Raw genomic sequence first — 23,720 nt, 5'->3', positions numbered from 1 at the left:
GTGTTGATCGACTTCCCAAGCTTTGGGCATCAGCCATTCCCGTCATTCCACTTCCAAGAAAGATAAATACAGCTGCACTGGATAACTATGAACAAAGTTAGTGGACTTAGGTTTGGCAGTACGTATGCAGCCATATGCATGAACGTGCTGCTGCGATACGAAGTACCTGAAGCCACACAGATTGCTTTATATCGTCGGCATGTATCTCCTTCAAAAAGCTACTATTATTCCATGCGACCATCACTGTACTGTGTGAAGAGCTTCACTAGAAGTGGACATGAAGAGCTCCATGGGACCATCACTGGAAGAGCTTCAGCACGTTCTGAGTCCACTAGAAGTGGACATAAGCAAAGCAACGTATGAGAGAGTCTGCTGGTCCTATATAAGGATATAAATATGAACTAAAGCATCTGCTGGGGAGGGATGACTCTGATTCAACTGGCACTGCTCAAAGTCTTTCCCTTTCAGCTTTTAGAAGCAAGTACACTGTGACCTTTCAAAGCAGACATCAGTTCACATCTTCTCTACCTTTTTTCCTTGGTTTCTCAGATTAATGGGGTGAAGGATGAGACCAAACTTTGGATAACCCTTGTCAAGGTGAGCTATTACATGGAAAGCCATTATGGTGCCCTCCCTGCACGGTCTCAGGAGAAAATCTTGACTTTAGCGGCATCAGACTTAGTGGAGGTTCAAAGTAGACGACATGTGGTTTACTGGACAATAACTCGATCCAGGCCAACATGAGCTTGCAGAACCATCGCTGTAGTAGTAGGTACGATTGGATACAGCTGGTTGTTTCTAGTTTTGGTCATTCTTCTTCCAATCTCCTTCTCAGGCCTGTGTCATCCTGCCTTCTCACCTTCGGTAGGAAAACTGTGAAGCTTCCGACAATCAGAGGTTGTCGGCGTGCGATGCACCCTTCGGTGCGCACATTGAGTACGAAGAAGAAGAAGAAGAAGAAGAATTGACTTGTCATCACTGTATTAATTCAGTGTGCTGGAAGCAGAGGCCTCTGTTACGAACCAATTCTCCTCTGCTTTAGACAGGAGGAACGACACATGCAGTCTCTGAACGCAGAGTCCCACAGATGACACGGTGACACAGTCGCCAAAGGATCGGAAGTGATAAGAGCATCCCAACCACTGCTCATCCATTACGTGTTGCTAGCGACATGCAACAGTTCATGAAAGATTCTCCAATCCGCCTCCAAAAACCGACAAACTAAGAAATGTGGCCATTGGATTTGTCATTTCTGTGACAAAGCAATTATTTTTGGGTATATCTTTGATTCGGAATGATCCATATTATTCACGGGTCTCACGTGCAGTCCTTCTTCTCCACCGTAGCAGGATCCAGTACACGAAGAAAGGGAAGGTTGTGGTAGCTCAGGTTTCACAAGATCCAACAGGTTTCACAGGTAGGCTCGTGTGGCTCTTCCACCTAACATGTCACCAATGATAGCTGCCATTTCCGGAGATCCCCTGCTTGTATTTATCACCTGGTTCCAACTCCATGACTGACACTCATCATTTGTCGTTTCGCAAGCTTCTTCTTCGAGTCTTGTCCAAAGGTACCGATACTATTACTTCCATTTCGGTGAGTGTACTCTGCTTCACGTTTGATTTTGAAAGCTTTCGTTGGGTCCAATGCAGTTCTTTCCCTACTCAACCTCAAAGAAGACGATCTGAATCATCAATAGGTACTTTGCGAGACATGGCTGGATCTCCTGTCATTGCACTCTATATTACGATATGCTGTCTTGCGTTTGTGATGTCAAAGATCATTATATCTTTTCTGCTCTACAAAAGATGGGCACGAAAACGCAGAATCATCGAAGATTCCTTATCAGGTCAATCCCGTTTAGGAAACTCTGTTATAGAGCGATCGACGTTGTTGAATGTGAAGCAGAGCCCTGACTTGCCTTTTAGCAGGCGGAAGAATGGTGGTGTTCAGGTCTCCAGCAGCACAATCTCTGAGTTCCAAGGCTTTTATGAAGAAGACGATGAAGTTATCAAACAAGGACATAATAGGATCCGGAGGCTTCGGCACAGTCTACAGGTTGACCGTAGACCAAAAGACTGCGTTCGCTGTAAAGAGATTGAACAAGGGAAACAAAGACACAGACCGTGGATTTGAAAGAGAGCTGCAGGCCATGGGTGACATAAAGCACAGGAACATCGTCAGTCTCCATGGGTACTACATTGCAGCACAGTTTAATCTACTCATATACGAGCTGATGCCAAATGGAAGCTTGGACACTCTGCTTCATGGTAATCTACAGCTCTTTCTACCGTTCTAGGTTTCATGTAATCAGATGCTGACAAGAAGTTTGTGATGCAGGCAAATCGAGCAAACAGAAGCCTCTTGACTGGCCTGCAAGGTACAGAATTGCAGTGGGTGCAGCAAGAGGCATATCATATCTGCATCATGACTGCATACCTCACATAATCCACAGAGACATCAAATCAAGCAACATACTGCTGGACCGGAACATGGAGGCAAGGGTTTCTGACTTCGGATTAGCAACACTGATGCACCCAGATCAGACCCATGTTTCAACGATTGTAGCTGGAACATTTGGTTACCTTGCCCCTGGTAAGTAATCTGCAGCAACCATCATCTTCTTCTTCAACCCCTGTCTCCGTTTGACAATGACTCTGCTTGTTTCATCAGAATATTTCGACACAGGGAGAGCAACAACAAAGGGAGATGTTTACAGCTTCGGTGTGGTCTTGCTTGAGCTTCTAACCGGTAAAAGGCCCACGGATGAATCATTCATCGAAGAAGGCACGAAGATGGTAACCTGGGTAAAGCTTCTACGATCCAAACTCTCTAAATTGGTGTACATCGATCCAAGTCAAACTAATGGTGGTTTGAAGCATTGTGCAACAGGTAAAAGACGTCGTCAAAGATGAAAGACAAGAGCAAGCAGTCGACAGCACCCTCAGCTGTTTTCCTACCGAAGAGGTGAAGGAAGCCTTCCGCATTGCAGAGAAATGCCTGGAATCGGATCCCTCAAAGAGGCCGGCTATGGCGGAAGTTCTTAAAATGCTCGAGCAAATAAGTTACCTCATCAATTAGCCATTTCCTCCCATTTGCTCATGCAGACAGTCATTATTTCCGATAAGAAATAAGACATATATATATATATATATAATATAAAATATATTTTTAATGTATTTATTTTTGTATAATATTTTGGTTAAAGGTAGCTAAGGAGTCAACTCGGAATTCGTTGACACCGGAAAGGGCTTCAATCCGGTCCAACTCATTAATACCGTGTCAGACCAGTTTAACGGGTCCAATTGCCATTGATGTCGGCCTTCTTCTTCTTCTTCTTCTTTTTTTTCTCTCGCCTGGGTGTTTTCACGTGCATGGACGCAATCGTTGACCCGCCGACGAAGAGCCCCACACGAAGAGGTAAGCGAGTAGGACCGGGTCGGAGGATTGCACCAACCCCCGCACACCTCCCTTATGGGAAAATGCCAACCACACTCGAGAAAGAAGAAGAGAACAGGGGAAAGAAGGGGAAGTAATGCAGTTCTCTGTTTTCTTGCACCGCCCCAAATAACACGTATGATTACATGGTCTTCTAGTTCTCCGTCAAACAAATGAATATGTAAAAGAATGATCATGAAGGGAAAAAGGGAAGGAGCGATGTATGTTCAACAGCATCCAACTGTAGCCGGAAAATTGCAACTGCAGGGCTAGCTGCAAGATTTATCGGGAATAATGTTGTTGTTGTTGATGATAAGATTGCTGCCGTTGACGGTCTGATGATTGCCGCCGATGATGGACTTGATGGCGGCAGTCAGCGCGGCCGTGAAGTTCGGGTCGGCAGTTATGGCAGCGGTCGCTGCGTTCACCGTTTCCGCCATCGAGGGTGGCATGACTGGCTGCGCCTTTGGGTGTGGGAACTGGGCGGCTGCCATCTCCAGCGACATTTGAAGCCCTGAGAACGTCGACTGGTTGTGTGGCGTCTGGCCGAAGACCTGCGGTAGGGACGGGGGCTGAGATGGCGCACTGAAGGCCGGAGCGGCGCCAGGGTAGGGGACGTGGAACGGGCCGGCAGGTGGCCTTTGGTACTGCAAAGGGTTCGTCGGGTTTTGGGTGAGATCCAACGTGACGGTCGGGAACGGAGCAGACGCGGAGATGGTCGCCATGTTCGACGAGCACGGCAAGATGGTTCTTGCCAAGAAGTTCGAGTTCATCAGTCCGTCATTGCTCGACATCGACCCGGAGAGGAGCATCGACGCTGCGGCAGAGGTGGTCGACGCCATGGCCATCGCGGCCGGTGGGAGCGGATGATTGTGAGTGCCCTCGTATGTTGTTATCAGTATCGAACGATCATCGGCACACCGTTGAACCTAATCGGAGAATGCAGTGCATCAGCGAGAGTTATGTGCTTAATGTTCATGCTAACAGCGGTACGAGGAGATGGGAGCTTACTTGCTTGCGGACGGGACAACCGGCTGCCATGGTGCACCTGTAATAAGCTCTCGGGCACGGGTTTCCCTTCGCCATCTTCTGCCCATACTTCCTCCATTGACATCCATCAGTAATCTGCAAGGAATTCAGAGTCTTATGTACTCAACAGATTGGTGCATCGTCGTAGGTAGACATCCAATTAAGGGTCCTAAGCTTACCATGGGCGCTTCCGAACGAGCTCGAACAGAGACACGAGCTTTCCTCATGGTGGCTTCTTGGGCATGGTCAGCAGGCTTTGTGGGGTTCAATTTTTGAGCCTTATGGGGGTTCCAGCTCTGTTCTGCCGATCCTACTTCAGCGTTTCCCGGTGGCGAGGCGGATCGATCGGGGCTTGCCGTCGACGAGTCCGACGTTTCTTCGTCGTCGGCTGCTGGGCCGAGATCCATGAACTGCCTCGGGACAAGCACTCCTCCATGGTCGCGATCTTTGGCATCAGTCTTTTCCTCCACCATAGCCTGGATTTGAATCAGCTGATTGGCTCGATTGCTCTAATAGATTGGAATTGGGTTTCTTTGTACAGACACGATCCATCTTACCTCATGTGCTTGCGGGGTTGCGGTCTCTCGTTGGTTCCGCTGTTGCATCAGTGTGGTGAGATGCATGTGCAGGGAGTTGTAGCTGGTGGTCACTTGGCCGAGAACTGCCCTCAGCTTCTGGTTCTCTTCCTTCATGCGTGCCACCTCCGCTTGCATGGCGGCCAGCTGAGTCGAGCAAATTCAGAACTATTAGTTCTGGATGATTAGAAATTGGATGATCCTTCAGTCAAGCAAAACCTCTAACCTCATTCATGCCTTCTTTATCATCCTCATTCTTCGACGACCCGTCGTCCACTGTCGACCGATCACTGGCCGTGTTGGGAGTTTGAAGGTGCAATCCAGTCTAAATACATCAACAAGAATCAACGTCATACAATCTAAGAATATTTTCCGACGAAGTAATGTAGAATTACGGGTACAGTGATCACTAACCTGAATGGTGAGATCTTCCTTCTTGATACTACTAAGACTCGGAACCTTGAGATCCAGCTCTGTCTCTACCAGGTTTCTCGTATTCTTCTTCTCACCCGAGAAGAAATCCACCTCACCCACAGCAACGCGGTCGTCGTTGCTCATCTCATCTTTCGCCAGCAACATCGTCCGGACATCTCTGCGGGGGTTGAGGCAGATCGGGAACTCGATGCCGGTGCTGACCATAGGGTGGCCGCTGGAGTCCATGGGCTGCTTTCGCTTGAGTGCACCACCGCCGTAGCTCAGAGAAGAAGCGAGGAAAAGCGGAGCCGATGTGTCCAAGGTGAGCACTCCCGTACCCCCACTTTTATCCATATAACTACGTATCGTCAAACGATCGCAGCTGGATTGAATGAAAGATGGAAGTGAAGGAAGAGCGGGAGGGGGAGGGGGCGGAGGATGAGGAGGGTAAGCGGTCTGAAGTCTTTAATCGCCGAGACGGGGAGGGCAATATAAAGGCCGGGAAGAGGACTTGGAGGGGAGTAACGATGACATCAGGTCGTGCGTCAGTGGAGGAGGATTCCGAGAGGTTTCCAGGGACGATGCGACCGCTTCGATGTGACCGCTTCAATGCGACCGCATCGCGTCTCACCACCTCCGATTGGGCTGGCGGATTCCACGTGAGAGTGAAAGCGAGCGAGCGCGAGATTACTTGAAGAACAGGTCAACTCCTTTGACTGGGCCCACCGTTCTCTGTTTTTCTACGGCATCTCACCCAGACAGCAAACACCGACTTCACCCTCACGAAGAATGTGGGCATCATCCTCCAACGCATGCTTCGGGACGGGGATCCCATGCTCCCATGGCCACCCCTCCCTCGGCGGAGCTCGATGGGAAAAGGGCGGGAGCTCCACTTGTTTGACCCACTCACAGGCGGCCACGTGGGATGCCTCGTGGAACGCAGCGCGACCTCATCGTTTGCAGCGGTCGTATCTCCCCGTTCTTTAGAGCTTTGACCCTTTCAGGAAGAGAGAGAGAGAGAGAGAGAGAAGAATACACGGAAAGGACATTGCGTGAACAGTAAGAACTACTCCTCCACACGGATCGTCGTCGTCATCACCATCTCGAACGCACGTAGTATTACCACGAGATAGGGGTGCTTAGGTGGTCGGTTGAATCTGCCCATCATCCGTCCCCGTCGATGTGAAGCAACCCGTGACTTTTGTACCAGCAAGTTGTGACTTTTGGACTCGAAAGAGGTGATGCTTTCTGAAGTCATTCAAAAAGCAAGTAAAGACATTCCCGGGGGTGCAGGTAGCGAAGGCAAAGAGCTCGCTTTGCCTTGGATTCTTCGACGCTCCTCACCTGAAACGACGACGACCTCCATCGCTTCGTTGACTGGCATGGACACACCAGAGGCCCGCCTTTCCTTCTTCGACCCTGATTAGCTGAGATTGATTACAGCGACCGTCGTGCATGGAATTAACTGGCAAACTGACCTGAGGCCGAAAAGTCAATCGACGACAAATCTATCCCTCGATCCGAGGTGCCAAGAATCAGCTCTGACAGATCCTCTTTTTGTCCTTTTTCTTTCCTGATATCCTCATTTGTCGCGACTGATGTTCTCATCATCTTTGGGTCCTCCTTAGCTGCTGTGCTCTCTTGATCGAAACTCTAACCCTGATCTTTAAGGTCGGATCACGGACAAAGTGAAGCGAATGTCCAAGGTTTGGATTGGGGTTAGTAATCAAGCGTCTGTGTGACTTGGGTGCTGCTCCAACCATCGGTGAATCTGGTCATCGTGTGGTCGTCGGAGGCAGAGGACCGTTTCATGCACCGCCCTAAACTAATGCATTGGTCGTCGAGGACGATAAGACGGAAACGTCATCTTACGTGCCTCGCTGTTCCCACAGGAAAAAGTCGGAATAGCGTGTGATGGTGTACACAAAGACTAGCATACGGCCTTCCGAGATTTCAAATACGGAACTGCCACTTTGAAAATTAGCACGCGGATTCTTCGTTGAATTGCTATCTTTTTTGTGTATTGAGAGGAAAATAATGAAGTGGTCAATACAGATATCTTGATGTCATTAAACATAAAAATTATAATTTATTATTATTATATAAAAATTTTGATATCAAAAATTAAAATCAAATAATTATATATTAAGATCATAATTATATACCTTTCGATGTCATCTAAAAAAATTTTATTTGATCTATAAATGTATCATCATCGAATTTAAAAACTAATGATCTGTAAAGAGAACTAGATTCTTTTTTTTTTCTTTCTATTATTTACTGTAACACTAAGAGCGATGAAATAATGACTTAAGAAGATTGAAAATAGATCTATAATTTTAATATTTTGTCTATAAGAGATCCTATCATTTTATAAGCAATTAGAAAAATTTCCTCCAATAAAATAATGAATCCTATCATAATTAATTAATTATTTATACCTTATCTAATTAGACAGAGCCACGTAATCTAACAATGTCCACATTCCCTAGATTTGATGTAACAAGATTCTATAAAGGCTAAGTGATATGTGAAATTATTTGTTTGCGAGCATAATAATATTATATCCACACTATAAAAGGTTTTTTCAAATGTGTATCTAAATTCAAAGAAAAACTCTTATTCAGTGAGTGCTTTTGGCTTTATAATACTTGACGTAGTTTTAGAGGACTCGACACCGATGAGAGACAAACATAGAACGAGGCATGGATTGGTTCCGAATTAGCATTCTCTTTACGCCACTAGATTATGACGTAACATGTACTAAAAGGTCTTCGATAGATGGCATATTCTAAATCCAACAACATAATTAACGCAATTGGAGCACGTTGTGCATTATGCATCGAATGCATCTTCATCATCCAATATGCTCATAAGATAATCCCTTTTCAACGAACGCCTGCTGTGCCGACTTTGGTCAATTCGTCTTGATGTGTACTCCTTAGACTGCGGAGCAACAGAGCAACACGAGAGAGCACAATGGTTCCATCAGCTCACCGACGCGGCTGAAAAGCTCCGGCATCAATTACCAAGAAGCACACAGTTTGAACGTGAAACAGAACGCTTAATGGGTCACAGAAACCAACGAGAAAATAAGAGCAGCTGCGGTGGCCTTTTCTGCAACTTCAACGACGGCGTTGGACAAAGAAGACCCCTAACTTGAAGGTCTTGCCGCCGGTCCATTCGTTTAGGATATGCATGTGAATACGAAATGGTTTCTCGGTCTACTTCCGTCGGCAAAACGCCTGGTTGCGCTGATATGTTGGACCAGTCTTTGTGCCGTGAGAGATGAGAAGAAGCACCGTCTACATCTCAAGACTTTTTTGAGATGTGAATTCCCTGAGAACTCCACCTCTTGTTATATGACGATCTCAATATAATACAATAAGGAAAGGAAGGACCGCAAGGTGTGTGTTGTAAGAGCCTGAAGGGAGGAAGAAGCTTCAAAGAAATAGTAGTTGGGACAAAGAGGATATATATATATATATATAAGAATTGACTGATATATTATAATGATAAGATCACGTGAATACACGACCTTCCAAGAAACCACTTAGAAAAATGTGTCTCTTAACGATGCAAATTGCACGTTTGATGGATCCATCTGACTTATTAGGTCAATTATGTGAAGTCTCTCTATCTTCTTCTCGTTGGCCTCTTTTGTTTATTGTGTGGAGTTTTCTATCATGTGCAGTGAGCATTTCCAACCACTGCAACATCCGAGTTAACGTGATGAGACGGGTATCCGGTGACCTTCGCTTGCCGGTGGTAGCAAATACTCCACGGTTACTATCATCGCCTTCGTCAGCAGCCCTCACCCACCCTCTTCTTCTCGCCATTAATTCCTCCTGCAGATTCCATTGCTAGTATCGTTTCATGGAAGCTAGCAAAGCATCAAAAGAGTGTTGTTCTGCGTATTACTGGGCTTGATTGGAGCAGATTTCTCTACCTGATCGCCACGTTGAATATTTGGCAATCGCTGCCTCTCTCGTCGTATTAATTGTTCTTCGTACGGCGGTGACTTCAAGAGGCAAGAGGGAGAAGGTTTCAGCTTATAAAAATGTGTGGCATGGAGTACCAGTTAGGCTGATGTGACGGGCCGATGTAGTAGGTCGCCGGTCACTGCATCCGGTGCCGTCTTCTACTGGATTTAGACTTGCAGCTGGTTTCCATTCTTGTTCTCCAACCTTGAATCCCTAGGCTTTTTTTTGTCCACTGTGTTTACCCAAACAATATTTTAGACCGCTACAAGTTAAAGTATTGGCATCACGATAAGGTTATTCTAGTCACATATGATAAGATTATTCTTGGGGGCGAGTTAAAAAAAAAATCTGATTTTAAAGAATTTCCGTGGAGCACCAAATTTTTAAATATTTTTTTTATGATTAATGATTTTATCCTTGGTCATCTTTATAAATGATCGTTTCATCATTGGTTACCTCGACGCATCGACCACTCCAATCTAATCATATTAGTTTCACATGTCGGGTGTCCCTAACCAATGAGTTGATCAATTCAATTCTGTCTAACTCTATGAATTGCATCTACGTATTGTCCATGCTTGTGAAGAAGGAGGAAGACGTTCGAGATGAATGAAGATGATTAACGGGGTGGAGGTGTGGCTAACTGTGCAAGCTGATCGACGGAGACGTAGGTGGCTAGAGGCTCGTAGGATTCAATCTTTTCTTAATCAATTATATTTGTAAAAAAAAAAAAAAACGTTTTCATGCCATGACATGGATGCTATTGATTTAGTAATGGATTGTTTGCTTGTACTTTTGCTTTGGCTCTATGAGGGTCAATCGAATGAATTTAAATCCCACGAAGCCAAAGCCATCACATCCACCGAAATCACACCATCGGAAGCTACACGTGTGGGTGTATTTTATTCCGGAATGCTGATCAATCAGATTAGGTGTAAGCACTGTCTATCACAAGCAGGCATTCTAAAACAACTGCAAGCACCCAACAAATCAGCACCAACTCCTCCTACCCTCCCTCCTCGTTCGTTCTTCATGGTTTATCGTGTCAAGCAAGCTTCACCAGCTTTAGATGCATGACCGTGACAGCTCCCCTCCACTCCCCATTCATTATTGCATGCATGAATGCAAACACTAAAAGCCCTAAGCCTTGCCGTAGCAAACCATCTTGTCCGGCGACATGTAGTTGGTACACTATGACTTGGTAGTATGCCGATGACAGCAGCTTCGCCACGCGGTTTACGTGTCGTGGGAGTCTAAGCTTAAGCATGCAGTGGAGAGTTGAAGGGAGGATAAGCTTGATGGATCATATCCACATCAGCTTTTATACAAGGGGGCCACCTTATCTACATCTCTTGTTGTTGTTCCAGAATAATGGCATAGGATGTCATATCGTAGTGTCACTATGATAAGCAGGAACAGTAGAGCCCAGAAACATACTCACATACCCATACATAATATGGTGCATATACTTCAACATAATTAACCATCTTTAAGCTGCTTCCGCGAATCCAACCCTAAGATTGCCGTAGTCAAACACAGTGTGATACGCTCCCATGAAAACATCACCGAGTACCCTGCGGCCATGGAGGAATCACATACATCAGAGGCTGACTCCGGCTACAACCGGGAGTATGCACTGTAGAAGCATATGGAGAAGGTGGCGTACCAAAGTGGACCTTGGGGCACATCCAGAGCAGTAAATCCACTGATGCACTGCTCAGATCCTCCACTGGAAACTTTGAGTATGTACTGTAACAGATGAGCAAAAATTAGAGATGATCAGGTCATTCATTGTATTCAAAGAACATTTGAAGCTTGATCAGAAGGAATTATTAGAGTTGTGCACAAGAACAAGTCAAGTCCTTTGAACATATGAAGCTTGATGCAAAGCAACCATGATACCCAGTTTCAAATGGACTAATCTGCCACAGATGCTGAAGAGAAGCTCTCACGTCCATACCCATCTATCATATAAGGAAATGTATGTTTCCTGCAGTTCTCTGGTCTACAGACCCACAGCAAGCGCCTCATAGTGGGAATATGGGTTAAATAGAATAGGATCATCTAAAGCAATCAACTAGAGATAATAATAGGATCATCTAGCATTAAATGTTAGATGTTGGATTCTATCAAAAAGACAAGTGTTAGTCGCAGGTCATCCAGTCCTTTCACACATCAGCAATCTTTATTCAACCCCTCTAGAGCTCTGAATCCAAGTAGATTAAGTGCTTGATGCATCAGTCTGATCTGCGGTTCTTTTCCCATGGTCAGCAGAGTAAAACTAACCTTGGCAACATCCTTTCAAGTGGGATTCTAGTAAGTGAAATGAACCAAAAGAACTGATTTGATTTAATAGGAGCAATCATACTTCATTATTCTAATGGAAAGTCATTAATTACTATCTACCTGCTCCGGCCTGAGGTCAAAATTCCTTCCACCAATATTGAAAGTTATCACAGGCATGGAGGGGAGACTATTACAGTCGATGGCTGATTCCCCCATGGGACTTGGTATTCGCTCGCATAACTGCAATGAACAAGGGAAATATATACAGACAACATCCGAGGCTAAATAAAAGTGTCTCCGGATGCAACCTCACCTCATTGAGGTAGTTCAACACCTGCTCTAGTGTCTTGTTCTGCGTGAGCTGACTTTGCATCCATACGACTGCCATTTCACAGTAGGAACACATACCATTGCTGAGACCACTATCTAATTTTTCGACTTGGTTGTCGACCACACTCTTGATGCCCAAACTGCGTACACAGAAATAGATATAGTAAAGTAAAAGAAATATATTCTGAGAGTTACATATATAGAAGAACATTTTATTGATGCGAACCTGACCCCTTGAGTTCCATTGAAAGCACAAAGACCAATCTTAGAACAAATCTTCGCTGGTTCTTCCTACGACAGGAACCACAGAATTAATGAAATCATTTGTCTTAAACATTTGATGGAAGTCCTTCAAAAGAATTCTGTCTAGAGGATAATGGTAAGAACCTTTGCTAATATCATGTTCATAATGGTTTCACCATATTGTGCAACTACTGCTTTGCACTGTTGGCTAACAACACCATCCGCTCCAATTTTCTGGTTTACCTCTGCGATAACAGTCTGCAAAGAAATTTAAAAAAACTTGTTAGCTACACCAGTTTTAATGAGATTGCATACAGGGATTATGACTTTCAGATCCAAGAAGTACATGTTTATGCACATAACAGATCAGAAACTATGGTCTTAACCAAAAAGGGCACTACGGGCAATCACAACTGGCCATTAACATTATAGCTTCAAGACTATGAAGAATAAAGGTTATCAATATGATTTTGCACATTAGCTGAACTATTTCATAAGAAGCTTAAAGGTCAGTTATTTCCTTTTTTTTTTTTCCAGATTTCCTAAAATGGAAATCAGTATCTTTTTCTATATAATTTTTTTGTCAAACTTTCTAATTCTAATCACTGCCAGAATACATATTCTACAGTATATTTTTCTGTTGGTTTCTTATGCGTAAGAAGCCAAGAATTCGATAATAGAATTTACTAGATCTTTTAGGAAGTAGCTATACAAGTAATGTAAATAAGGTCCAGACTAATTGTTTATGCATCAAAGTTGCACACAGGCCACTGCAAAATGACGACTGCATTTGTCCATCCTCGAAAGAATTGCTTGCAAATTGTGACTTTTGAAGTATCACAAGAACAAAGAGTGTTGTCAATGAAATGTTGGCATGCATATGAAATGTCAAGCTTTTAAATATGTGTATATAGAATTTCAAACACTCGAGGGCTACAGATCTCTAAAAGTGCGTGAAGTTCTCACGTACATATATCACACAGATATGATGAAAAAAAATGCCTATAGAGCAAACTAAAAATACAATAATAGATATAAAGGGAGGCATGCCATATCTTCACATGTAATTTTTCAAAACTTACTGTTGGGCCAGCAATCAGTGAAGTTCCAGAATCCACAATTGCTGCACATCCTCCAGAACAGAATCCTGAAATCAAATATGTACCAAGCTTAAAAAGCGTAAAATGAAAGATTTATTTACACTAAAATAAATTTTGTTAAATAAAATAAAGAACTTGAATGCACTACCAGTTGTTTGGCCGCCAACAAGGACATCTTCCATGTCAAACTGCAAAAGAAAACTAATAGATTACATAAACAGAAAGAAAGACTAAAACTTATATGCTCAAATTAAAATACATAATCAACCTGCCAATAGCCTTTCTTAGTTATGGGAACGTAAATGTGTTCGCCTTTGTAATGCTCTCGGTCAGTCCCTCCGAAAACAATTTCACCTCCCTCCCCTTCATTTGCATTCCGGTTGAACCAGAAAGAGAATATAGGCTCTTTAACAAGACTTTGATTGACCATGTTGTACCTGTCAAATAAAAGAAGCTAAAATTAATTTATTTCAAAGTTCCATTGACAGTTCCCTTTTGACACTAGAATCATGATGAACAGAATATGACACCTATTGCAAACATTACAAGCAATAGCATAAGCATTAAATCTAGAAGTGTTCGATAGTTTTGACAAAGCCCCTTCTTGATCACATGAAAATAAAAAATCATAATAAGGTATTAATATTTGTGGCATGATGAGTTTTGGTATGCTGTTGGCAGTCCCTGTTGAGGAAAAACTAGTCACATAGCATAACTGTGATATAAAATAGCCTGAATAGGCATGATTAGGAAATTTGCACAAGACTACTAATTAAGGATCTGTTTCTCTTTGTAGTCTCTCATGCAAGGAGCATTTTTCTCCAAATTTGTTCACATCAGACAGTGATAAATTTGATCAGAAACTGATTTTTCACGCCTTCAGTAAGCCTCTGCTTTGTTTTAAAAGAACTGATTATAGAGAATCACTATGTAATATAATACATCTATGCATGCTCCCACTCATGCATGCACACATACAAATAGATAACACACAATAGAAAATATAGAATATAGATTCATTAAAGTGTGCAGTATAAAACAGCATTAAATTGATGGTCCCTACGTTCCCCTTACATGAGAATACCACCCATAATGTGTATTTGTGAGCACATTTTATATATATGTTCTGCCAACCTAAGATTTATAACTAGTTAGCAATTGATGATCCAATCCATTTAGTTGATTTATACCCCTTATAGCATCTAAACATAAAATAACTGATTGCCTAAATGCATGTTGAGTTTAGTCAATGGTGCAGAAAAAACAGCTGTTGCAGCTGAGTTAGTCACAAGAAAAAGATAATAAAAGCAGAAACGTGTCATCAAATAAGAAACTAAAATCATCGGCTCCCTTTTCTGGAGCTAGAGAGAAAGCTGTATGATAAAGCAGCTAAAGCTTAACAAATTGCCAATATGTTACCAAGCCTTGAAAACCAATATTTTAATTAGTTTTTTGTCTTTTCAATAGATACGCTCATTTTAAGACCATCAGGAACATCAAGACTATTTCTTGATTGTTTTTAGCCATAGCCTAGCATATGAAATATTAACTTTCCATGATAATGGTTATTGGTTCTTGAACCTGAGGGTCTTTTCTGCCATTGGTTAAAAATGTACTGATAGTGGATCCCTCCAACTCTCCTTTCCTTTTATATATCTGCAGCAACTTATTTTTATAGACAGTTTGGCCAATATCGTTAAGTACACAAAAAGTCAAGATATACAATTTCGAATAATACCGTTTGGTACGGGTGGTACGTACCGGTCCGTCAGCTTAACGGTACACAGACCGCCTGTAACCGGACGGAATAAAAAATAATAATAATAAATAAATAAATATAAATATATATATATATATATATTATAAAAGGCGACGTTTCGTACCGTACCGAACGAACGTCGAAACTCCGGTATGGTACGAAATTGCATACCTTACAAAAAGCAATTAAGATAACCCTCACATGTTAGTCCAATTTGGGCCAATGCACTTGAGCTGACATTTGGACCCAAGAGCAAGATAAAAATATGGGCCAAATGCTTATGGGCTTTGCAAAGACCCATATATGGGCAAATGCACTGTGAAACATTAAACAAATAGGGATAAATAGGAGAGCCATTGTGATAACAGTGACTTGGTTACCATTTGTCCTAAACGCTTAAGCTGATCGGAAAGAACCCAACTTACTATAAGCTATAACATAAAGAAACAGCCTTTGGAATCTCTTGTTAAAAAATAAGAAGGAACAAACAAAGAAACAAAGGAAAAATACCATCAAATAATGACAATCACAAGCAGTATTACTCAATATGCACTGCATACCATATAGGCACTGCGTTGCCAACTGAGATTTCTTCAAATCCAAGCCCAAGTATTCCATCAAATTTTGCCACCAGAAAGGTAATACTTGGCTCCCTTGTGGCTTCAATGAAGGCCTGAAATAGCAGCACTGTGAGTTTGCACTATCCATTACACAAGATAGAACCTTCCAAAACTACACGGGGTAGAATACATCAGATTGAAATCCTATGAAGCTCCATATCTAATTGTTGGCAACAATGTCATGCGATGGGTTTAAGAAACTATAAAAGCAAAAATTGCATGATTGACTGGGATTGGAATTCCATAGGATCCAGACCTGATCCTTAATAACAATGTCACCAATTGTGACATGATCTTGACTAAAGAAACCTGATATTGATCCGGTCCCATAGTGAATATTTGCAGATTTACCTGAAAAGAAGATAAAAAGAATTAGTTTGAAGTGTTCTCCAAAAAAATAAGTTGTTCATTCAACATTCAGGAAAAAGGCAATAAATTTATAGATTCTTACAATTAGTAATATTGTTTCCCAAAGAAAACACTAATTTATAAAGTAACATAAATATAGAGGAAATCATTCAAGAATCTTAAAGATAATACCAGATTATTACTGAACATGGGTGTAATGTGCTAGGCAAAGAGGACAGCGGCAAGAACTTCCAAGACACAGCTAACCACATACTTATCTGATGACAGCTATGCGTATCCAAGATGATGACTGAGTAGGAACTATTGTGACCAATTAAGATGGTCAATCCAAGCACAAACTGAAATGTTAGTGTATGCTGATATGCAGCCATGAGAAAAAAGCCTACATTTATGTTGATGAGTCAAGATATAACCGTATAAGAAAATCTATACATTAAAGGCCTAAATGAAGGTATAACCATGTGAACAGATGGCAGAATCTATACATTAAGTTAAATAACTCAATATTTTCTTAAAATTATTTTTTGGCGAAAATGTTCTTGAACTTCTTACAGTTCAAATCATTGCTAAAATCGAATAGGTAGTCGATCATGATATAGAAAAAAGGCACCTCCATATCAAAATATGGTTTCTTATATCTTCAAAGTACGCATTAAATAGTAAAAGTGGAAGTGCTAGTACTAATTATGCAATTAAGGATATAATAGATCATACAAAATGATAATAATCTACAGAGAAGCACAGAAAAACAGAAAATTTTATAGTTCGAGTGCACCTGAAGGTATAAAGCATTGCAAAATATTTATCTTGTTCTTGCAAGCTTCTGTCCTTTTCTTTGTTTAATGAAGACTATCCTATATGAGTGGCCAGCAGTGATGAAAAATTAACAGGTAAAAATTGCCAGTCACAAAGATCTGGCCTTTTAAAATCATAAAATATAAGTAAAAAAACACTGTTATTATATAACATATTGAAATCGACCTCACAGATCTGAAAACTCGAGGGTTAGTTGTTGAATGAAAAATAATACTATTTGAAGTTCTGTAAACTAAAAATAAGTAATAATTGGTTCACTTAGATCTGACCTTTAAGAACAAGAGTATGAGCATGCATGTGGTAATTCTAAACCAGTGATATCCACACAACAAACAAACATGTATCATTGACGGATTCCAAATTTCTACTCAAGCATGATGCAGGAGTGTCTGAAGTTATTGAAACTTATCTTACGAGGAAGTCAGCTATATTGGAATCAGATCCCAGGTACTTGCAATGGCTATTTGTTGCATCAACCATTTAAATAAATATTAAGACATGTCAGCAAAGATTACATGTGAGGTTTCAGAAGTAAATGAAGTTATAGATATTTCATTTTGTAAGGAATTATATGTATAGTGGAATTGATTACCAAATACTTGTGATGACTATTTGTTCCAACTACCAATAGAATAAAAATGACGTTTATTATGATATCAAGATCCTGCCAGTGGATAGATAAACGGAAATAGAGACGAACCATTCTTCTGATAGGTGCTCGACCGGCCCGATTTGTATTTGGAATGGAAGAAACAGGCGACCTGCGCAACCAAAACCACCATAATTATTCCCTTCATGACTTTCTTCAAATCAATCAGTATCGTGAGTTGGCTCACCGAGAAATAGCATTTGGAGGACGGAACCCACAAATTGGAGCTCCCGGTGTCGAAGACGACCGTGAAGTTCTGCGGCGGAGAACCGATCCCAATCTCCCCGAAGTACTGAGCGTTCATGTAGTTCTTGAGGGCGACAATGTTGCCGTCGTCCGGCTCCGCCGGTCCGTCCGGGCCGTGCTCAAGACCGAGACTGTCGCGGAGGAGGGGGCCATACTTACGGGCGGCCAGGACACCGAGCTCCTCCGGGTGAGACAGCCGCGCAGCGAGCCGGCCGTTCCGGTCCAGCGGCCTCTTCTTCAGCCCAATCCTGACGAGGCCGTTGGCGGAACCCGGAAGACAGACAACGAGTGTGAGGAGGAGGAGGCATGCGGGGAATGGTCTGCCCATCTTCATCATGCAAGCTGAAACCCTGGACATTACAGACATGCCGCAAGGAAGATTTGTATACGAAGAGAAAAAAGATACGAGAAAGTTACCGAAAGGAAAAGCAGAGGGGAATGAGTCCGTACCAGAAGAAGTGTTGGAGAAAAGAACAAGTGAGGAATAATAGATTGGAAGATACTAATACAAAGCAGAGGCCAAAGTTGCTCCAGTCAACACCACGGCTTTTGATTTCACGGTAGTACCGATGTGTTTGGGAATCTGTATTTAATGAAGGCCTCCCGTTCGAAACCTTACGATAACATGATAGGCTTTACGATCATAAATATGACGCTTCCATCTGTGGCTCGACGACGGAGTTGGCTGTGGCACATGAATTTGATGTACGTACGTCGTGCGGCGCAGATGGTGGGGCGCGAGCTCATTTAATGCTGTTGGCTCGGCGTAGGGAAGCCAGGACAAGAAGAGTTAACAGCAGCGACGTACCGATATTGATTGGTCACCAACTCAACTGTCATGCACACAGCGGAGGTGAAACAGATCCTATCTGCGATATTTTGTGGACGGCGTTGCTGTCTCCAGCACACCACAGTGGTCGACAATTATTGAAGGGAAAATGCAGTGAAAGATACCCGTGGATGCATTGATATACAAATATCAATGCAGAGGTCTTATCACTGAGAACGATATCCTTGTAAAATATGATTAACGTAAGATACTTGTGTTCCTATTACATGTGCTCATCTATAAAGAACACTAGTACGTCTAATAAGTTGGTTCAACTTTTTGGCAGTGAAGTGTCTCAACATATGATGATGTATAGAGGTTGTAATCCGGGCTGATGTTGTAAGTTGGTTCAGCTTCCAAATTCTTGAACTGGACAACCATTACCAATTTGCTCGACACCAATTTACTAGATAAATCTTAGTAAAAAAAAAAAGAACATGAAAAAAATCTTTATCTTCTTGAGCATGGGAAAAACCAAAGCAAAAATAAAACCATAGCACAATATTACCATTTAACATTTCGAGTCTGGACTCAGTTTGATCACAGTACAATGTTGCCATTTAACATTCGCATCTTACCGACCTTCCTATGGCCCAAAACCAATCACAAAATAATATGCCATATTAGAGAATATTTAGTGCCATGAATAGAAATATTCGAGTTCAAGAAACCAGGAAGCAAAAATTTTAATAAAAATATATGGGGCTTAAAATCAAAATAGCATATCTACAAGTTTCATGGTGAACAAGTATGTACATAAATCATCTGAAAGAAGTTCTTACATCAGCAAATTTCTCGAGTCTTATGCTGAGTTCCATAGCCTAATCAGAGTCAACTATCAAAAACAAACATTCAAAATGTGACTTGTGGTTTTGAATGTTTGTTTTACCTTAAAAGGAGCAATCGCACGTCCTTGTAAGTTCACCATCTAACAAATGGTACCCTGCAACAATTATGAAAGCTGGTGGTTTTCATCTTGATACATTCACGACACCTTTACAACCTATGGCAGAGAGACAAGTGTAATTACACCAGATAAAAAAGGTTAAACCAGATTGCCCTATACTAGAGTTCTACATGTTCACTATGTCATGCACAAATATAATTGTCTAGTATGTCTCGCACTACCATAACTATGTTGGAATTGCACCGATATTCTGTAGTGCCTATACAAGTCTCAAAATGCTTACTGACAAGAATTATCTAGAAAGGGAACAAGGAGGCAGCAAAGGCAGCTTAATTAAAAGACAACTATAATGCGTCTAAGAGAATAATATCAAGATACATTTTGATCCAGATAAAAAGCATTTCAATCCACTGGCTTCCAAGATACTATAAGAGAAGACCCTTGAAATTTGCTACAGCTTACAAGTACTTCACCTGCTTGAAACTTTCAGACATGCTATGTGGTTGTTATAAGCCCTATCAAAATCAATATTACTATTATGAATTTTCATGATCCAGTGATGTGATTGCAGAAAATGTACCAGGACAAAGCATGCCTCTAACTGCTCTTAGCTGGTTTGTAGCCATGACCTTGAGCTCCAGACTGATGTGATCACAGAAAACATACTTGTCCAACTTGTTAAATGATTTGCAGTCAGGACGCAACCATGAACAGATAAATACCAAAAGACATGTCTTAAAGACAGAATTACAAATATGGGTAGAACAAGATGTTGAGGGGAGGAAGAAAAAGGTACAAAGGAAGAAAAGAAGTGTTGGCCTCTTACTCCATTTAGTCCACAAAACTACCTAATTCCCAGACTAACACACTGTTGTTTCTGGAAGTATAGCCTTATACCCTGTCCATGGACCTATAAACCCCATTGTCAAACTCTGATTACCACTCATGGTTTTTTGCTACATTAGTCAGTATCAGATCATTGGATCATTCTCTACTATTATCACATCAAGAAAAAATTTTGCCTTGTGTTAAAAAGGAAGAAGAATTGGAATCTTCACAAGACACTTGTGCATGTTGAGAAAACATTTGTGAGAGCATAGAATTATGACAAGCACTCTGAGCATTAGTCAAACAATTGGTGACTGTAAAACCCGAATGATGTAAAATGAAATGTTGGTGGCATGCAGCAAGAGTTCAAGTAAATGTTTAGCAATATATATATGCATGTGCTTATATACTATATATATATGTATATACATACATATACACAAGACACATATACATGTACACAAGTTCAGAAGATACCGGTTCTATACTGAAACCAGAATCTTGTCAGAGTATAACAGGTCAACCTGTACAGTGTTGATAATGGTCTAAACAATCCAAAAATTTTAAATAATGTTGAGTGTTGGCATCCTTCAATTTTTATTTTTCTGAATAGAAAGTTGGCATCTATGCAGCTTCATTCTAATAAGTAAAGAAGCTAGTTTCTGGAATCGAACCTTGGTCACTCACCTCGCAAGAGAACAACCTAACTCTGACACTAAGGGTTTGCCCTCTATAAACAAGCATTGGAAGCAACCAATATTATTGTCTATCCTAAAACAATGGTAATCACATAAAGATGATGAACTTTTTATACCTCTCAATGCAGAACTTAAGCCTTCAATGGTAGATGTAATAGCAGCACAAGCAATCTGATTAAGATCTGCCTGAGGTTGTTGCACCCAATATGCCAACATGAAAACAGATACTGCATGAACATATTGTGTAACATGTTTGTGATAAGAAAAGTTTAAATTAAGAGATTCATCTAAGAAGGACTTAAGAATTCTTGTGAGCCACAACCATGCTTATGAAAAGATATCTGGACATCACAGGGTACAAATGTACATATGGACTCTCTCTGCTTATGGGCAATACCAGCAACCATATGTGACACTGAGCAATTCAATCCACCGAAAGTATAATGTACATTCCAATGGATCTTTTACAACAGCACTACATTCTCAACTCAGACTCAACAGAGAGCACATAATTCACTTCAAAGAAAATGAAGGTTGGCGAATTTAGCAAGAACAAATTAGAAAGAAGGAAAAACATAAAGAGGCAAATAACTTCCTAGCAACATAAGAAACCCACATTAGTGAAAGATACAAGACCAGAAACCCACTATAGATGAAGCTTGAAGTCAAGCTTCTCCATCCCAAGAACCAATACGATGAATATAACCACTGTATCTAGAATATGACCATGCTTTTCCTGTTTTTGGTTCCAGTTGCTGGAGAAAAAGAAACGGCTGAACACCAAAAAGCGGTATGAAGATCTAGAACAAGATGGGTTCAACGGTGTGAAAACGCTAAAGATGATCATAACCATGAAGACGATGTGGAGGAGGACGAAGACGAAGAGGAGAAACAGCTCACCACTTCCCGTCACCCACCGGAGAAAGCGGACCAATCGCCATCAACAGTAAGAACCCCAAGAGCAGGGCCAGCGACCGTTATCCCATTAGCGGTTGCTAAGATTTCACGAACGGCCTTCGAAGGCCGGCAATCAAAGAGATCGAAACCCTTCATCGCCTCCTCCTCGTCATCAAGAACAAACCCAAGAGCAGGGCCAGCGACCGCCATCTTCTTTAGCGTTGCTAGGATTTCAATAACGACATTCAAAGGCCGTGGTATCCTCCTCCTCATCGTCCTCCAAAGCGGAGCGGGGAGGGGCGGACGTCGATCGCCGGTTTGAAGGCGGATTGGCGGGATATCCTGAGGAATTTGCTGGGGAGGATGATGGTTGGGTTAGAGATCCGCGGAAAAGGTTGGCGCATCGAGGAGATCGTAGAACTCGGTGGCTTCGCCATGGAGGAGGCAGAGAAGAGGCGGGAATCGGAGAGATTAGGGTTCTCTCGGTTGGAGAAGGGAGGGTTCGGCGTGGGTAGGTCATTTCAACCCATCAAGAAACCGTCTCGAAATGGTAACCGAAATAACGAACGCCCTCCGTGGGCTGGAACTGTGGGCCAAGTCTCCCACTTGCTGGGCCCCTACAAATTTTAATATATCTTCCAAATATTAAGATTATTACTATATATATATATAATATTATATTTATATTATATGAGTATACTTGAGCATTTGGTAAACTTGAGCATTTGGTAATACGAGAAAACACAAAGCATCAGATTAATTTACAGATACGTTCATGAGAGCACAAAGGAGACTCGGTGGGAAATGATAGGGGGAGCTGAAGCATGCATGTCCTCTCACTTCCCGGGGACAAAGTTGGTGGCGTAGGCCCAAGCGTTGTTGTTCACCGGATCCGCCAGGTGGTCCGCCAGGTTCTCCAGCGGCCCCTTCCCTGTGACGATGGCCTGCACGAAGAACCCGAACATGGAGAACATGGCCAGCCTTCCGTTCTTGATCTCCTTCACCTTGAGCTCTGCGAACGCCTCCGGGTCGTCGGCGAGGCCGAGGGGGTCGAAGCTGCCGCCGGGGTAGAGGGGGTCGGTCACCTCGCCGAGCGGGCCACCGGCGATACGGTAGCCCTCGACGGCGCCCATCAGGATGACCTGGCAGGCCCAGATGGCGAGGATGCTCTGGGCGTGGATCAGGCTGGGGTTGCCGAGGTAGTCCAAGCCGCCCTCGCTAAAGATCTGGGCGCCGGCCTTGAACCAGACGGCCTCGCCGAACTTGACGCCGTTGCGGGCGAGGAGCTCGGGGAAGACGCAGCCGAGGGCGCCGAGCATGGCCCAGCGGCAGTGGATGACCTCCAGCTCCCGGTTCTTGGCGAAGGTCTCGGGGTCGGCGGAGAGACCGGCGGTGTCCCAGCCGTAGTCGCCAGGGAACTCACCGGTGAGGTAGGAGGGGGGCTCGCCGGAGAAGGGGCCGAGGTACTTGACGCGGTCGGGGCCGTACCAGGGGCTGCCGGAGGAGACGGGCTTGGACCTGGCGGCACTCTTGCGCATGGTGATGCGGCCTTCGCCGAGGATGTCGGAGGCCGAGGGAGCGAGCTTGACGGCCTTGCCAGCGAGGGAGGGGGAGGAGAGGGCCATTGTGGCAGCCATGGTTGGATCAGGGAGAGGGTGGTGAAGTAGAACGAAAAGTCTTGGAGGAGTGCCTGCTGTGAGAGGT

At 42.8% G+C, this 23,720-nt stretch overlaps 4 protein-coding genes across 5 annotated transcripts; 1 reads left to right on the top strand and 3 right to left on the bottom strand.

Moving 5' to 3' along the window:
• The first annotated feature begins 1,065 nt into the window (after positions 1–1,065).
• On the top strand, positions 1,066–3,081 carry LOC103969754 (receptor-like serine/threonine-protein kinase At1g78530). The gene is made up of 5 exons (XM_065085311.1): positions 1,066–1,849; positions 1,932–2,270; positions 2,341–2,595; positions 2,674–2,807; positions 2,893–3,081. The coding sequence occupies exons 1-5, from the start codon at positions 1,513–1,515 to the stop codon at positions 3,079–3,081; spliced, it is 1,254 nt and encodes a 417-aa protein (XP_064941383.1). The 5' UTR covers positions 1,066–1,512.
• A 442-nt stretch (positions 3,082–3,523) lies between these two features.
• Positions 3,524–5,919, bottom strand: LOC135595732 (probable WRKY transcription factor 31). Its single transcript, XM_065087007.1, has 6 exons — positions 5,457–5,919; positions 5,269–5,367; positions 5,025–5,189; positions 4,647–4,943; positions 4,450–4,563; positions 3,524–4,367 (listed from the first exon to the last, which is right to left on the bottom strand). Exons 1-6 carry the CDS (start codon positions 5,808–5,810, stop codon positions 3,708–3,710), a joined length of 1,689 nt encoding a protein of 562 aa, XP_064943079.1. The 5' UTR covers positions 5,811–5,919; the 3' UTR covers positions 3,524–3,707.
• Positions 5,920–10,717: 4,798 nt separating this feature from the next.
• Positions 10,718–18,554, bottom strand: LOC135583585 (aspartic proteinase oryzasin-1-like). Of its 2 annotated transcripts, none has more exons than XM_065087006.1 (14): positions 18,275–18,554; positions 17,799–18,199; positions 17,663–17,723; positions 16,034–16,128; positions 15,718–15,830; positions 13,667–13,835; positions 13,547–13,586; positions 13,381–13,445; positions 12,443–12,556; positions 12,282–12,346; positions 12,039–12,195; positions 11,846–11,965; positions 11,106–11,188; positions 10,718–11,013 (listed from the first exon to the last, which is right to left on the bottom strand). In XM_065087006.1, the coding sequence occupies exons 2-14, from the start codon at positions 18,192–18,194 to the stop codon at positions 10,929–10,931; spliced, it is 1,563 nt and encodes a 520-aa protein (XP_064943078.1). In that variant the 5' UTR covers positions 18,195–18,199; positions 18,275–18,554; the 3' UTR covers positions 10,718–10,928. The 2 variants fall into 2 exon arrangements, with proteins under 2 accessions (XP_064943078.1, XP_009421489.2); XM_009423214.3 differs by having other exon boundaries at positions 17,799–18,207; positions 18,308–18,553.
• Positions 18,555–22,748: 4,194 nt separating this feature from the next.
• LOC135595730 (chlorophyll a-b binding protein of LHCII type 1-like) lies at positions 22,749–23,719 on the bottom strand. The gene has a single exon (XM_065087005.1). It carries the CDS (start codon positions 23,651–23,653, stop codon positions 22,853–22,855), a length of 801 nt encoding a protein of 266 aa, XP_064943077.1. The 5' UTR covers positions 23,654–23,719; the 3' UTR covers positions 22,749–22,852.
• Between the last annotated feature and the right edge of the window lies 1 nt (position 23,720).

This window comes from Musa acuminata, chromosome BXJ1-10 (genome assembly GCF_036884655.1).
Source record: "Musa acuminata AAA Group cultivar baxijiao chromosome BXJ1-10, Cavendish_Baxijiao_AAA, whole genome shotgun sequence".
Lineage (NCBI taxonomy): Eukaryota > Viridiplantae > Streptophyta > Magnoliopsida > Zingiberales > Musaceae > Musa > Musa acuminata.
The sequence above is the reverse complement of the archived record's forward strand: the minus strand, read 5'-3'. Positions and strand labels throughout refer to the sequence as shown.

Bases quoted from the DNA above. Each gene is read 5' to 3' on its own strand.
- LOC103969754 (XM_065085311.1), top strand. From the start codon at position 1,513: ATGACTGACACTCATCATTTGTCGTTTCGCAAGCTTCTTCTTCGAGTC. The intron at 1,850-1,931 runs GTCAATCCCGTT...GCCTTTTAGCAG, and splicing joins CATCGAAGATTCCTTATCAG to GCGGAAGAATGGTGGTGTTC. The intron at 2,808-2,892 runs GTAAAGCTTCTA...ATTGTGCAACAG, and splicing joins GCACGAAGATGGTAACCTGG to GTAAAAGACGTCGTCAAAGA.
- LOC135595732 (XM_065087007.1), bottom strand. From the start codon at position 5,810: ATGGATAAAAGTGGGGGTACGGGAGTGCTCACCTTGGACACATCGGCT. The intron at 5,190-5,268 runs GTTAGAGGTTTT...TGCTCGACTCAG, and splicing joins ATAAAGAAGGCATGAATGAG to CTGGCCGCCATGCAAGCGGA. The intron at 4,564-4,646 runs GTAAGCTTAGGA...AATTCCTTGCAG, and splicing joins CTCGTTCGGAAGCGCCCATG to ATTACTGATGGATGTCAATG.
- LOC135583585 (XM_065087006.1), bottom strand. From the start codon at position 18,194: ATGATGAAGATGGGCAGACCATTCCCCGCATGCCTCCTCCTCCTCACA. The intron at 17,724-17,798 runs GTGAGCCAACTC...TTGGTTGCGCAG, and splicing joins CCTCCAAATGCTATTTCTCG to GTCGCCTGTTTCTTCCATTC. The intron at 11,014-11,105 runs GTACGCCACCTT...CCATGGCCGCAG, and splicing joins GTGCCCCAAGGTCCACTTTG to GGTACTCGGTGATGTTTTCA.
- LOC135595730 (XM_065087005.1), bottom strand. From the start codon at position 23,653: ATGGCTGCCACAATGGCCCTCTCCTCCCCCTCCCTCGCTGGCAAGGCC.